We start from the raw sequence: 15,199 nt of genomic DNA, 5'->3' as shown, positions 1-15,199 counted from the left end.
AAGATGAGTACTTGTCCACTAGAAAAGTCATGTCAAACTGGGCATGGTGATGCACGGTCTGTAATCCCAGCTGCTCAGGAGGCTGAGATAGGAGGATTGTGAGTTCAAAGCCAATCTCAGTAAAAGTGAGGTGCTAAGCATCTCAGTGAGACCCTGTCTATAAATAAAATACAAAATAGGGTTGAGGATGTGACTCAGTGGTCATATGTCCCTGAGTTCAATCCTTGGTACCAAACAAACAAACAAATAAATAAAATAAAATAAAATAAAAAAAGAAAGAAAGGAAAAAGAAAAGGCAGGTCAAGTCCTGGGAGACTGGTTGTCAGGGACAAGACAGACTGAACATAGACCTGAAGACCATGATCTTTTTGCCTCTTTTTGTGGGTCAGATAGAGTTCTGGAAAGCAAGAATGTGGCAAGAATTTCAAAGGACCGATTGGGCTTTCTTTGAGAACTAAGTGGGCTGGTGGAGGTCACAGGCCCCTGAGAGAGGCCCAGGCTACTGCTGGCCCAAGTTTCCAGTGACACAGGTTCTGGCTACTGTTGGGGTGGAGAGGCAGAGCTGCAGAATAGAATCCTTCTCCCGCGCCCTGGGGAAATTAAAAAATCTTGGTTCCCAAGTAAATTCTGATTTGATTGTCCTGCCTGGGGTCAGAACAATGAGCTTTTTAAAGTTCCCAATTGCCACCAGGGTGGAGAAGGATGACAGAGCACACCACTGGCTCCACACTTGGCTGAACATTAAAATCACCTTTAAGACTCCCCCAGCCCCTGTCACCTCTCAGACCAGTGAGATCTCTAGGGAGGGACATGAGCATTGTGGCTTTTAAAGCTCCTCCAAGGACTCCAACTGCAGTCAGTCTAGGAAGCACCAATACAGAGAGGAGAAATGCCAGACTCCTTTGCGATGGAACACAGCTGGAGACAGAAAGACTTCCTAATTAGATCTAGATCTTTCTACTTCCAATTTTTCTGTTCTCTTAAAACCTTGCTCTAATTAGGTCCTAAGTTTTCTTAAAATAGTAATTTAGCAATTTTTTAACATCTTTTAAAAAATTTTTAGTTATCGATGGACCTAATACCTTTATTTCATTTATTTATGTGGTGCTGGGGATCGAACCAGTGCCCCACGCAGGCGAGGCAAGTGCTCCACCACTGAGCCACAACCCCAGCCCAGTAATTAGAAATTTTAATGAATATTTAGATAGAACACATACCAGTACTATTTATAAAGCCCAATTGGAAGGAGTTCTATGGTCTGATTCAGTGAAACAGGTCTGGGGTCGGCCTGTGGGCTTGGAAGCCCTCCTGAGGAACTCTATTTTCTTGGGGGTAATGCCCCCTTTCTGCTTGTCCTTCGTAACTAAGCAGGATGCTGGTTCACAGTGGACCATGTGAGCTTCAAGCAGCTCCATCTATCAGGCTGTCCCCAACCTCATAGTGGTTAACAGCCTGAAGAGCTCTGTGACGTGCTAAGGTCATGTGAAGCCATCCCCAGTGCACAGGTTCCAGGCCTCAGGGTGGTGAGTGCTCACCTCTGTGCAATAGAGACCTCACACAGTCATCATTAAAGCTACAGAACAATTTTGGTGGCCCTAGATTGCCTCAAAACAGAAATCCTTGTTCTCCCTGCATCCTGGGTCAGGGATGTGAACCCCCAGTGCTGACCTGCTCTCACTCTCCTAATGGGGTTCTGCCCCATCTTTCTTTCTTCTGGGCCCCTAAGGGGCTGGAGAAGGGTGCTATGACCATCATAGCCACCTAGTCCCCAAGCTGTGAATCTGCAGGGCCACAGAGAGCAAGCTTGATTTCCAAAGGCCTTCCCTGGATGCATTAGCAATCTACTATTCTCATTTATTTTGTTAGTTATATTCTGCTTTTGATTCTCCCTGTCATTTATTTGGAAATATACAGAGGCTTGATCTGGGTGGCTGAGATCTGGAAAAGCTGAGCAGGGCAACAGGATGGTTGTTATTAGATGAATCTTTCTGATCTACAAAGATGGCAACTTCATGTAGTTCAGCCTAAATAGCATGTTACAAAATACAGATACACAGTATGCAATCAGAAAGAAATCAGAGTCACAGCATCTGAAGTTAGAAGACACGCCTCCTCATCTCTCCTGGTTCCCACTGTCCCTGCAACCATCGCCTTACCCTGCTGGCCTCCACATGGTGCAGCCTGAAGGCTTCCCCTGTGCTCTCGTTCACCACATCAAACTGGTGTCGGTAAGCCACGCAGATGAGGTTGTCGCTTTCTTCTGTTGGCCCATCCACCAAGGTCATCACTGCAGGGGAGTCGGACAGACAGATCTCCTGTGTGGGTGATGATGAGTAGGAGACAGGTTAGGACAGGAGCAGCCACCTTCATGTCAGCCTCCACCCCCTGCTGTCTCCTTCCAGAAGAGGTCCCTGCAGAGGCCTGTGCTGCAGGAAGGCAGGGTCAGGGTGGGGAGAAGGAGCCAGGGGTCCTACCACACTACTGCCTCCCATAATCTGTCCTTGAGACCTCTATTACAAATTGGATCCTAAGTTACGGTGGGTTTTAGCCTTCATGCAGTCTGTTCTGGGATTGCAATAATAATTGCAAGTAACACATGCCAGGCGCAGTTTCATTGAATCTTTTTAACGAGCCCTTGTAGTAGGTATGGTGGTGTTCTAGTTACAGATTAGGAAACTGAGGCTCAGAAGTCAAGCAATTGGCCCACAGTCAGAGTTCATACATGGTAGACAGAGCCAAGATTTGAACTTGGGAAATCTGACTTCAGTCACACTATCTACGTAAACATTCATTAAAACAGCCAACTAGGTTGGCCGAAGAAGTTTGACACCTAGTTGGACCAAGATTTTAATTTGTTTTAAGTGTCATGCTGTTCTGTCCCTCTCAACTGAAACAGAAACTGATATTATAATCCAGGCCTAAATCAAGGCAAAAATAATTTCTCAGCTCACCTATAGAAACACTCAGCTTTAATGTCCAATGTTGTCCTATTTCATAGCTTAATGTGCTGTACTTGTGAAAAGATATGAGACGGGAAGCTGAGGGAAGGGACTTTACCTTCAGGGGTGTCTCTCCCAAGGCTGCACCTCAAAATCTACCAACATACCTCTGACAAGGGTGAGCAAGGTGGCTCTTCCCAGAGCTTCTTCCCACCTCTCCAGCCACCAAAACCACTGCTGTCTTGTGCCTACATGGGTCTCCACTCTTGGCCCCTGTGCTCTCCTCTACCTGGTGACCAGACCATCATTGTTTCTTTTCTTTATTTCCCTTTTTTTGGGAGGGGGTGGTACTGGGGATTGAACCCAGGGACACTTTACCACTGAACTACATGCTCTGCCAGTCCTTTTTATTTTTTTTGAGATAGGGTCTCACTAAGTTTCTGAGGCTGGCCTCAAACTTGCAATCCTCTTGCCTCAGCCTCCTGAGTTGCTGGGATTACAGGCATGTACAACTCTGCCAGAACCATCTTTTAAAAACATGCACATCTCTGCTTCAAACCTCCAGGAGCTTCCCATCCCGCTCAAGAGCCCAAACCAATAGCCTTATAAAGGGCCTCAGGGTGCTAGAGAGTCTGCTGCCTGCCATGGCCCCTCAGTTCCAGCCGCCCACGTCTCTGGAGTAGGCCTTCCATAGGCCTCAGGGCCCTTGGTTTACAGCCTCCTGCCTAGAATACCCTTTCCCCAGGTATCCTCATGGTTCACTCCATACCTATTGTGGGTCTCTACTTGGAGGTGACCTTTTCAGGGAGGGCTTGTTGGTTCATCTAAAACAGTGATCCCAATTCCCTGCTTCATCAGCCTCTGTCCCCCTACCTGACTTTATTTTTATTCTTAGTATCAAGCCATCACAGATTCTTTAAAAAGCTATGCCGGTGAGCACAAAGGCTTTGCTTGGGTCACAGCTGCATCTTCTTGGTGCCTAGCATGGTCCCCCCTGGGTTTCCTGCAATGAATAAGCTTTTACCTTTGACTTGTGGCATAAATGAGGGTGCCAGAGATGAGGGCTCCCTAGCTGGTCACTGAACAGTCTCATGGCTGGAAGGAGGGAGTGATCTCATGACACCCTGGTTCTGAGAGAAGCCATGGGAAGAGAAAACCTACCCTGATGTACTGGAATTCTTCAACAGGTGACTCCGACAGGGGAGATAACAATGAGACACCAGTCATCGCACTTGGCTTGTTGTGTTTCCTTGTGATTAGAAGCAGTTTATTCCGAATTGCAACTACGATCCTCAGTTCTCTGCTATGGTGAGTATTTATGGCATATAGGTGGCAGCCTGGGAAGAAAAACGGATGATACGCAACACACGACAAAAGGGTTTGAAAGTTCCCAGGCCTTGACAATTTGGAAGTGGTTCCTAAGAACCCTGGGAAGTAGCATAACTCAGGAAATGAACTAAGAATGTTTCTGACACCAGGCAAAATGGAGACCTGACATGCAAATGAAATAGAATTAAGAGAGTTATATTCCTTCAGTGTGTGGACATGGCTCCTACCTATTACAGGACAGGACTTAGATGGAGGGTAATCTGAGCTCTAGGAACCAGTCTAAAAACATCTTTACTCCCAAATTTGATAATGGAGGTTGACTCACCTCCAAGACCTGTAATGCAGTGCCTCGGATTTCTCCTAGTCCTCAATATGCTTTTCTATCTTTCAAGCTTCTTAAGGAAACCTAATTCTATCTTTATAATGTTTGCAAGTAAAAAAACAAACCAATAAAAACCAAATTTCTACTCATTTTACTTTAAGTAAAACTTGGATAGCCTAAGATAAATAAATGAATTGAACAGAAACAGCCAACAGGAAGATCCGAGTCACCTTTGGTTTTCTCCAGCTTGTTCTCTCTGCAGTCGGAGCGGCCCCTCCCAGTCTGCCTGCCTTCGAGGCCCTTCTGCACAGCGCTCAGCCTGAAGACAAAGAGGCGGGCATCTTTCCCTGGTGACAATGGGAAGAGGGCAGATTAGATGGTCAGATAACAGGACCTGGAGGAGTTCCAAGGTTGGACAGCAGGGAACAGGGCAGGAGGTATTCTGAAATTCAATACACCCCATGCCACCCTTACTCACGTATCATGGATGCGCCCCTCTTTCCTCCACTGCTCTGCCTCACCCTGAATAAATGGGCCACCAAAAGGCCCCAGTACTGACACTGGGAAAGAAACTGGGGCCCAGCCTATGCAGTCAAACCCCAGTCACCCTTGGTGTAGGCTGAAGAAGGCCACCTGTTTCCTCCCTCCCAGAGCATGCCACCGAGGTGGTACCACCTTTGTCTGCTCTGAGAACCAGAAGATCCAGAGTCTCCAGCACATGCATCTGCTTCACTGGCAGAGTTCTGTCAAACACAGGCACGGATGGAAGGTCGTCTGGAAGAGAAAGCTGGTTACTGGCTCCTGCAACTGGTTATCCAATCCCACAATCTGGTTACCAGCCCCTGCAACTGTCCTGTGCTTTGCAACCCATGACAAGTGCCTGCTGGGGAAGGGGCCTGGTTCTTTCTAGGTAAGCAGGAGCAGGCTTCTAGAGCTCTCACAAAGTCCGTAGGGCAGATGAACCCTGAGCACTGTGTTCTCAGCTCAGGTAGAAGCAATGATAAGCCCTTCCCCAAGGCATCCAGAACTCGACAGGGCATAGCAGCAAGGACTTGAAAACTATATTCTTTTCCTCAGTGATCAAAGAAAAATCAACATCTCTCAATCACATTTTATTGGAGTTGTACCAAAGGACTGAACACTCAAAGTAAAAAAAGAAAAAAAAAAAAAAGAAAAGAAAAGGAATAAAAACATCCATTTCTCTTAAATGTTTTCTTATTTTCATGTACCATTTGAAAGTATATCATATTTTAGATCATTTTGTATATTTCTCAAGAAAGCAAAATTAAATTTTCCTTTTTGTATTTAAAATGGATACAGATATATCCACCCTATCTTAGCATGCCACGGGTCTGCATCAACAGTAGTTTGCTTATAAATTTTCAATATTTTTCTATACAGAAAACTGAAATCTCCTTTTTAGATAAAAATAAAATAATAGAAAAATATCAATTAAGTTGTGCAAATAATAGGAAAAACTAATATAAGTGTAAATGCTCAGAAAGATTTAAGGTCTAACTGGATTAAAAATGTTGCAATTACTCACAGGATTTGTTTTTAAGGTTACTTACTGGGAACTTAATGGCTAATAATTACTTTGTCTCTGGGGGACCCTAGTACACAGGGGACTAAAGAATGACTTAGGGTGTTCCACAAGCCAGAGTGCCAAGCAGAGGTGAACAGGCAGAGTGTAGTCATTTTAGGCAGAGGTGCCCAGCTCGTTCTTCATCTGTATTTGTCTTTAAGGGCTGTGGGTTTGGGTTGGTTTGCTTCATTATCATTTAGGTGCAAGGGGCCCTAAGGATCTTGCCTCTTTCAGAAATCCAAGTGTAGCTGGGAGTCATCCTTCCCTGAATGAGATGAAAGAAGGAGCAGGACTGATAACCACCCCAGGTATTAGGTAGTATGGAGGGGGTCTTCTGCTTCTGCAGGCCTGGGAGGTTCTGATTTGTCACAGCATAGAGGCTGCTAAACTCATATTAGGCAAATGGCCTGTCTCTAGTTCCCCTCAATCACACAGGGCTTTCCTCCAGGTTCCTCTTTAATTCCTGGGGTAGATGTAAATTTTATGACAGCTCAGCAGCCACTTTCCTTCCTCCTCTACGCGAGGCCTCCACAAAAAGGAATAGATTCTTAGGGTCTTTGTAGTGCTACCAGTCACACTTAATTACTCAGAACATGAGATGATCACTAAAGAAGTTACCACCATATTTGGCTAAATAACTAGAATTATTTCATTTTGCGGGATAACTGCAGCATCAGCAAGGGCAGATCACACATTCTAAGTGCTTACTACTTGCTAGACCCTCATGCTTGGAGTTTTGTCTGTTATTTAATTGAAATGTTCCCGTGACCTCATTAGGTGTGGACTTGTAAAATTCGCATTTAACAAATGAGGAACCTGAGGCTCAGAGATGTTGAGAATGTGTCCACTCTTTAACATGTGGAGCCATGAGTGATGACATAACTTCATTTTACATTGAAAACAGGTCCACTGCCTGCTGCATGCCAAGCTGCACACAGAGCAGGTGAGCATTTATTTCCCATCAACCATTCTCAGAGGGCTGAACAGGTTTATACACAGCACAGGAAGGCAGAGCAGTGAGGACAGAAGAAAGGAACAGGTGGGTTTAATGGCTGCCAGATAATTTTTTCCTTCCTGTAATCTCTGTATGAAGAAACAATCTTTCAGAGTCAGCTTTTCTATTACTGTAAAACCCAAATGCATGGCAATAGCATATTTAGTCAGTACTCAGGTCCTTTCAAAATAGGTTTTGCTATACTAGAGTGCAAGGGACCTTAATTTTTAACAATGACCTTGACAGGAGCATACTCTCAAGGGGTAAATCTAATGAAATTAAGCAAAGGCTAATGGGATATAGTGGAACTCAGACTGAAACGAAATGGACAGATTCACTCAGAGATGACTCATAATATGATTAAGTGTAGACCGAAGAAGATAAACAAAGAAATTGGAGAATTATGGCACAATAAGGAGTACTCAGCAAGCCTCAGGGTTATTCTCCTTTTTAGCAAAAACAAACAGGGAAGAACTACTGCATAATCAGGACTTGAGAAACATGATCTGTGTAATAAATCTAAGCTGGTGGTGGATGTTTACAGCCATCACCAGACGAAGATGAACGACTTCTTCCAGGTTTGGAAGAATAGAATTTCCTAGAAAATCACAATAGTCATTATGCCTGATACCATTGTCAAATTTTAAATCCATAACTATGAAAATTTCAGCAAGGGTTCTGGTAATCTCAATTTGGATTTTACATTTCTAAAAAATAGAATTTCTTCTGATTTAGGTAAGCCTTATCAATATTCATAGTGAAATATGTGTTTCATTCCCAAAAAGGCAAACAGAGGACCTAATGCTCTTTTAATCACAAAGTTTTTTAAAAAAATATTTATTTTTTAGGTGTAGATGGACACAACACAATGCCTTTACTTTTATGTGGTACTGAGGATCAAACCCATGTCCCTCCTGTGCTAGGCGAGTACGCTATCGCTGAGCCATAATCCCAGTCCCTAATCACAAAAGTTTTAATACTTATTTGACCAGGACTATGTTTTTGGAAATCTGTGTCAAGGTAGAGATGAAAACATCAGTGGTGTTTAATTTAGTATTAATGGAATGCAGTTAGTGGAAAGAACACTGGATTAGGATCACATTTGAGTCCTGGTTCCAGATATGCCACCCACCAGCCAGCTGTGTGATCTTAGACAAGTCTCATTTCTTCATCTACAAAACAGACTGAAATGAGCCTTTAAGGCCATTTTTTTAAAATAAAAAATTTTAGTTGTACTTTTGGCAAAATCTAAGGATTTTGTTAACTTTAAGCAAATTCCTAAGAACATAGTAAAGGTTACAGCTGTCATTTAGTAAACTGCTACTAACGTGTGCCTGATACACTTTAAACACTTAACAAAGGTTTAACCTACAGCCCTTACAATCCTCTCCTTGCAGTTATAATCATCATCCCCAAAGAATGTCATCAGTTTTCATTATTATAAACAATTTTTCAGCCTCTTTAAGAAAAACTACCCCCCACTTAGAGAAACTCAAGGCTCAGAGAGGTTAATTTCCTTTTTCTTACTTTTTTTCCTTTTTTTTTTTTTTTAGTGCTAGGGATCATACCCAGGGCCCTGCTTGTGTTAGGCAAGCACTCCCTAGCCCCAGCCCTGGATTCTCTCCAAGATCACAAAGTTTCTAAATTAAGGATTTAAAATCTGAACAGATGAATTTAAAATGAGCTGCCTTTTATTAAATCTGTTGTAGATATGGTTAGATTACGGGCACACGACCAAGACACACAGCGAAAGTATCAGGACAGGAAGCCCCGTAAGCACTGCCTCTCTCTAGCTGCGCTCCAGCAGGGGCCGGCACAGAGCAGGTACTTCATGTGCTGAGCAAGGGTCTGAAGGAGGGAGTAAATGTCCTGCCAAAGGACAGCAGGATGCTGTGCTCTTAGGCCATCACGTGAATCTTATAGTGGTGGCTTTCAGGTTCTCATAAAATGGTAACCTAAGATTCGACAGTAGCTTCTGTGCAGTCTGAGGTGCTGTCTCTGTGTCTATGGCTGTCACTGAAGCCCCAGGAGGTGACCTGTTGCCAGAGTTTAGCTCTTTTTGCCATTTATTAGGAGTCTGGAATAATCGAAACAGGCCTGTTGTTGGAAGGGGCCACACTGTCCTAGAGTCTACATCCCCCTCTGTCGGAAATCTCCCCTCCTGCTCCCCAGCACCCTAGCCCAGGGCAAGCTCCAGGTGGCTGGTCTGTTTCAGGGTGCTCTCTTCCCAGTTTGATTTTCTATTGAGTTGAAATCTGCCTCCCTGTCAAAATATTTGTTTCTCTATCCATCAAAAATGGTTTATATAAGAATCTTACCATTTCTTTTGGACACCAAGTACTTTTTGAATTAGAAACTTAAAAAAAAAAAGGCTTTGCAAGAATAAGTTCCTGAGAGAGTGGCTCTATATTTTCTGATTTAGATAAAATGCTGGGACCAGGATAAGTATTGGCTGTATCGGAGATTCTTACATTTAATATCCATGGACTAATGAGAGATGTGGGAGGAACCTAAGGCTCACTCACCCTCCAGCATGCCTGGTTCAGGATATACACCCTCTGCTTGCCTTGAAAACAAGGTATTAGTTTTATAAGGAAATCAGACTTTGCTAACACCCCGGTGGACCATGCATTCAATGGGCTAAAGAGAGTTGATTGGGAGTCACCCATATTAGAAGTACTACGAGTCCCACAAATAAAGACATTTGTAGAAGCAGCTACTCACTAACCATCCACTAGCAAGACGCCAGCGTCAGTGGAAACCAGCAAGGCCTGGCCCCAGGGATCTGCGCACACAGCTTCGTGAGGGAAATTACTGCAGAAACACTGGGGCTCCCAAGGCTGCGAGGCAACACAAGCATCGGAAAATGAGTGCACCAGGAAAATACATGGCAGCCCCCAGGTGGAAAGGACAGAGAGCAGACGCCTGAAACAGCAACACAGATGCGCCATGGAGTGGTCACGCCAAACCCTGGTTGCTCTGGGGTCTGGACTCAGTCATCTTCCTCAGGAGGAAGATCTCCTTTCAAATCCATATGCAGTGGGAAAGCAGTGAATCCACATTTCTGGTGCCATGACCTGTCCGTGTGATAATGACATTTCTGGGACAATCAAAACATTGGTAATATCTCAGTAAATGGTTTTCTTTTTTTTTTCAGAGTAGAAATTAGAAGTTTATTAAAGGACAGCAGAAAAGACTTCTCCCGGAGGAAGAAGGGGACCCAAGAGGTAGAATCCAAATGGTTTTCTTTAACACCTGGAGGTTGGGCCAATTGGCACTTTTTTCTTTTTCTTTCTTTTTTTTTTTTTAAGAGATTAACATTAGTTCATCATAAAAGCAGGTACCACATAACTTCAAAATTGTGATTCCTGTGTTGCTGATTCAGTAAAATCATTCAATCATGCATAATGCAAGAATTGATATTATCTTAATATGAAAATGCTTATTGATCAATAAGGCTACAAAATCTTAAAGAAAAATATAATAATAATCTGTTGCCAACAAAATGACTCCTGTTCCCCCATGTGACCTGTTCAAACTACATGAATTCTTCTTTGAATCTTAGTTTTATTTTCATTTTAGGCATAAGGAGTTATTATTCTCAGTTAGACATAAGGGCCCGGTGTGGTCCACCTGTGTGTGCACACACAGTTGTGCCTGTAAGTACCCAGTGAAGCCATGCTTGCACCCTGAGAGTAGAAGAAAGGCTCTCTGGACCACCTTTAGAGTCCTGGGCACTGAGGGTAGACATTGTGTCTTATTTCTAGCTCAGAAGAGAAAAATATGCTTCCCCTTTAGGAAACCCACAGCATTGAAAAAGAATATCCTAACTGCTAAGATAGACCTGCACTGTTCCAAAAAGATTGCCTAAAGAATGTGAAAACATTTTATAACCTGAAGAAGGGCTACACAAGAGCATATCACTAATTGAAGTGGCATTTCCCCAAGAGGAGTTCTGGCAATTCTGAGCTTGACACTTGTAGCAAGAGGACATGAAAAAGCAAAGCCAATACAAATGTCATCCAGGAGACAGACACAGAAACCAGTGCATGAGATAACACTGAGAAAGAACAACCAAGTCTTTGTTTTCGGACCAAGTTGGGGATACTCAAGGAGAAAGGGGTTTTCACCCTAGGATCTGGGGATCCTAGAGGATCCATGGGGACTGAAGGAGATCTGTAAAACCCCAGAACTTGCATCTAAAATGTTCTGAATGTGCCACTGACATTTCAGTATATGTGGGTGTCCATGGTGAGCATGTGTTCTCAGAGTGCCAGTGACCAGGAGATCTCAGGAATCACTCTCAAGGCATGGAGTGTCAGTGATTGACTCAGATTCAGCCACACAGAGGCTCTGCTCTGAGTATGGGCAGTGTTTGCCCAAGCCCCAGACCCCTTCTCCCAGGCGAGAGGCTTGTGCAGATTTTGTGGAGTGGGAATGTGGCCCAAGTGCAGGACTTCTGGGGGGCTCCTCTGAGAATACCAACACAGATCACGAAACAGTGGATGCCCAGGACATTGACAAAGCCCAGTTATTTGGAAACAGATGGCTCTATGGAACAGCACGAGGGACTGTGGCTTCTGCAGTGCCAAGTGACAAAGTTAGTGGGGTCCTCTAGAGCAGTGCTTCTCCAAGATGGCCCATGGCAGGTTATAAGCCAACCGCAACAAGGAGGTTGCTCTTTGTTGTTCACTAGTGAACAAGTTATGGGACAACAGACCTTTTTTTAAAAAAATATTTTAGTTGTTGATGAACCTTTATTTTATTCATTTATTTATATGTGATGCTGAGAATTGAACCCAGTGCCTCACACATGCAATGTGAGCACTCTACCACTGAGCCACAATCCCAGTCCTATATCTAAGAACTCCTTAAGTATGTTATTGAATTTTCCTGTAATTTGGTATTTACAAAGTGCTTGAAAACACTGTCCTATTCTATACAGAAAGAGACAGTGGAAATTTCTGCTTCTTGGGAAAGAATGCTTTGCCATATATATTGTCTGAAGTTGTTGGTGGTTTTTGGGCATCCACTGCATTTGAGCTCATCATTTTTCTAAAGCAAACTTTAAAGTATACAGGCTCAGATCATCTGTGTCTTTATCACCTACATAAATATCTCCTTAATTCTTTTGCTTTTATAACGAATGCTTCTCTAGTGATGTACCATGTGACACTGTTCCATTTAACTAACTTACTAATTCAGAGTGTAATTAAGAACTGTAAAACAATACTGTTTTACAGTACAAAAGCATGGATGCGGTAAGCGCACACTGCAATTTGTTTTTCTTTTTTCCTGTTCTATTTTTATCACTTAGTTTTTCCCCAGGGAAAGTGAAAATAGAAAGTTAATAGACCACAGGGGTTTCTGGCTGGTGAACCATAGATTAAACAGGGGTTTCCACCTGTCTCCTCTGCGTAGCAGCCTCACCATACCCTGGGAACTAGTTAGAAATGTAACCCTTTGGCCTCTCCCAGACCTAATGGGTCAGGAACTGGGGGTGATTCATACACACACACCAGCACTGGGGAAACCCTACTCCAGGGCCTCTCTGTTTAGAGGGGGCTGTGCTCATAAGAGATGTCCACTCTTGGCCCAGTCCAGGCCTACTGCATCAGGACCTGCAGTTGGTTAGGATGGCCAGGTGTCACACATGCACAACAAGCTGGAGGAGCACTGCAGGACTGGCCTGGTTGACTGCAAGAGTCCACGGTGGAAACCCAGAGGTGCTGCCTGAATGATCTGGGCTTTCTCTGGGACTGGGTAGGAGCAGAGCTCTTCTTTCTTCCACCCCAAGGCCTTTTCCCAAGAGTCTCAATAACTTTACTGAGGACAAAGAAAATTCACAGTTTAAGTTGAAAGTATCAGCAACTCACCTCTTTTTTACAGATCCCTGAAGTGGCCAAGCTTGATGGGGCATCCCCTCTCACAATGGACTTCAGTTTTAGAGCCTTATGGGACAGAGATCTCTTTTAAGTTTGTTATCAGGCAGCAAAAGAAAAGCAGGATAAATAATTGAGATTTGAAAATAATGTGATATTTTAATAAGTGGGAGTGACTACAGGTTCATCTACTGACTCATCCCTGATGATAAAGAATGAAGCTAGTGGGACAGGGTGAAGCCCCGGTCACAATGACCTGGCCCAGATCATTTCAGTTTGTTCATCTCTAAGAACTGTGATTTCTGAGCCAGGCGTGATAGCGCATGCCTGTAATCCCAGCAGCTCTGGAGGTTGAGGCAGGAGGACTGCAAGTTCAAAGCCAGCCTCAGCAACTTAGTAAGGTCCTGTCTCAAAATAAAAAAGGGCAGGGGATGTGGCTCAGGGGTTAAGTGCTCTTGAGTTCAATCCCCAGGACACAACACACACACACAAAACCCCCCAAAACCCCCTGTGCTTTCTAAACTGTGAGCATTGAAAATACAGATTCCCAGGTCCCTTTTCAAACTTGATGGCTCAGAATCCCTGAAAGGAGAGGCAGGCATCTTTAAACAAGGACTGATGCACCTGTCTTGGAAAAAGTGATCTCTCCTCCAAGAACTTGACTGTGGGTCTCCTTCACCCCCACCCCCTCGGCTTGTGCCCTACTGCCTGTCAAACCTTATCTTAGCTGGTAGTCCCCCTGCCCCTGTTTCCCTGCTGGGATGGGGGATCTGGGAGGAAGCTTGGAGCTGAAGAGCGCTAGTATCACATGGGACTGAGGCAGAGGCAGCATGAGTTCCTCCAAGGCCTGGGACACGGGACAGCGTGACAGTGGCTTCATGGAAACAGAGTGGACATTCAGGCTTCCTGTGAGCAGAACTGCCACTCTGTGCTTCCTCTTGCCATGGGTGGGTCAAGGTACTTTTTTCAAATTGGCTCCCTACTCTTCAGAAAATTCCTAGGAGGCAGGCAAGTGGTCCCTGCTCCCTTGAAAGGAGTGCTGTCCTCTCACTGATACCTACAGGGAACTATAGCTGTACACTCAAAAATCTCACTCATGGCTCCCATGGCAATCCTAAGAGAGATCACAGAGCTGTGGCAAAGGCAGGCAACATAAATGCTTCTGCACGTGGGCGTCTGCTTTGGATGTCTTGCAGAAGAGGTCTCAGAGTAAAACCCACCTGCCCTATTCTGACAAACTCTGCCTGGCGGGCCTCCTCTTTCTTCCGGGCTGACTTGGGCGATTCGGGTAAGACATCACTGAAAGACCGTCTGTTAAGCATGTTCTGGAAAAACAAACAAACAAAATAAGCTGTGAATTCCACAAGCAGTGGTCAAGTCCCACCCTCTGGCTTCTCTTAATGCACAGACCTGTTGTCCAGATGGTTCTATTTCTACCCTCTGTATTTATGTATTCATTCAATAAGCAATTATGGAGCACCTGTGTGCCAGGTCTGTGTCAGACTTGGGGATGAAGTGTCCACAGGTAGGAGCCCCCACTGCATAATGGCTGAGGATGTGGCCTTTGAGACCAGGCAAACCAGAGGGCCCTTGCTCACTGACTTATTAACAGTGTGACTTGGGCCACACGCTGCACAGCTCCAGGATGCTGTTCCATAGAGTGGTGCCTCAGGAACTCAACACTGAATTCTACAGGACACTACCCTGGAACTACACCTCCGAGGCCCCATGGTCATGTAGGGCAAGTGGTCAGTCTTGAGTCTGTGTAGTTGACACCTGTCTCCCAGGTGTGTTATGAGGATTAAATGAGATGGTACATGTAAGGTGCTTAGCACAGCTCCTGGTGCATCCTAGGCCAATGCTACAGTCCCTTCTAGACCATGGTGAGAGAACTGGGTACCCTCACCCACTCAGCAAGCACTGACTGAATGCCTATGCCTCTGCCAGACTTGATGGATGTGGCAGACACTGTCTCTGTCCTTGTGGAGCACAGAGACGAGTAGGGGTGAAAGCTAGTAGCTAATGACCTGGTTAGCACAGGTGACCACTGCTATGCAAGGTAAATCTCTGGGACACAGCAGAACATTTTATAGGACTGGCTAAGGGGACTGGCTTCTACTGGAGGGTTGGGGATGCCTGCCAAGGTGG

The 15,199-nt window shown here is 44.6% G+C and overlaps 1 protein-coding gene across 1 annotated transcript in view; it reads right to left on the bottom strand.

Moving 5' to 3' along the window:
• Garnl3 (GTPase activating Rap/RanGAP domain like 3) overlaps positions 1–15,199 on the bottom strand; it is a 145,392-nt gene that overhangs the window by 23,220 nt on the left and 106,973 nt on the right. The window contains exons 17-23 of the mRNA XM_026386385.2: positions 14,272–14,376; positions 13,046–13,120; positions 9,898–10,009; positions 5,266–5,364; positions 4,821–4,937; positions 4,101–4,276; positions 2,157–2,315 (exon numbers count right to left, since the gene is read on the bottom strand). Coding sequence (XP_026242170.1) covers positions 2,157–2,315; positions 4,101–4,276; positions 4,821–4,937; positions 5,266–5,364; positions 9,898–10,009; positions 13,046–13,120; positions 14,272–14,376 — 843 coding nt within the window. The remainder of the gene's footprint in view (positions 1–2,156; positions 2,316–4,100; positions 4,277–4,820; positions 4,938–5,265; positions 5,365–9,897; positions 10,010–13,045; positions 13,121–14,271; positions 14,377–15,199) is intronic.

Source organism: Urocitellus parryii, chromosome 4 (genome assembly GCF_045843805.1).
Source record: "Urocitellus parryii isolate mUroPar1 chromosome 4, mUroPar1.hap1, whole genome shotgun sequence".
Classification (NCBI taxonomy): Eukaryota; Metazoa; Chordata; class Mammalia; order Rodentia; family Sciuridae; genus Urocitellus; species Urocitellus parryii.
The sequence above is the reverse complement of the archived record's forward strand: the minus strand, read 5'-3'. Positions and strand labels throughout refer to the sequence as shown.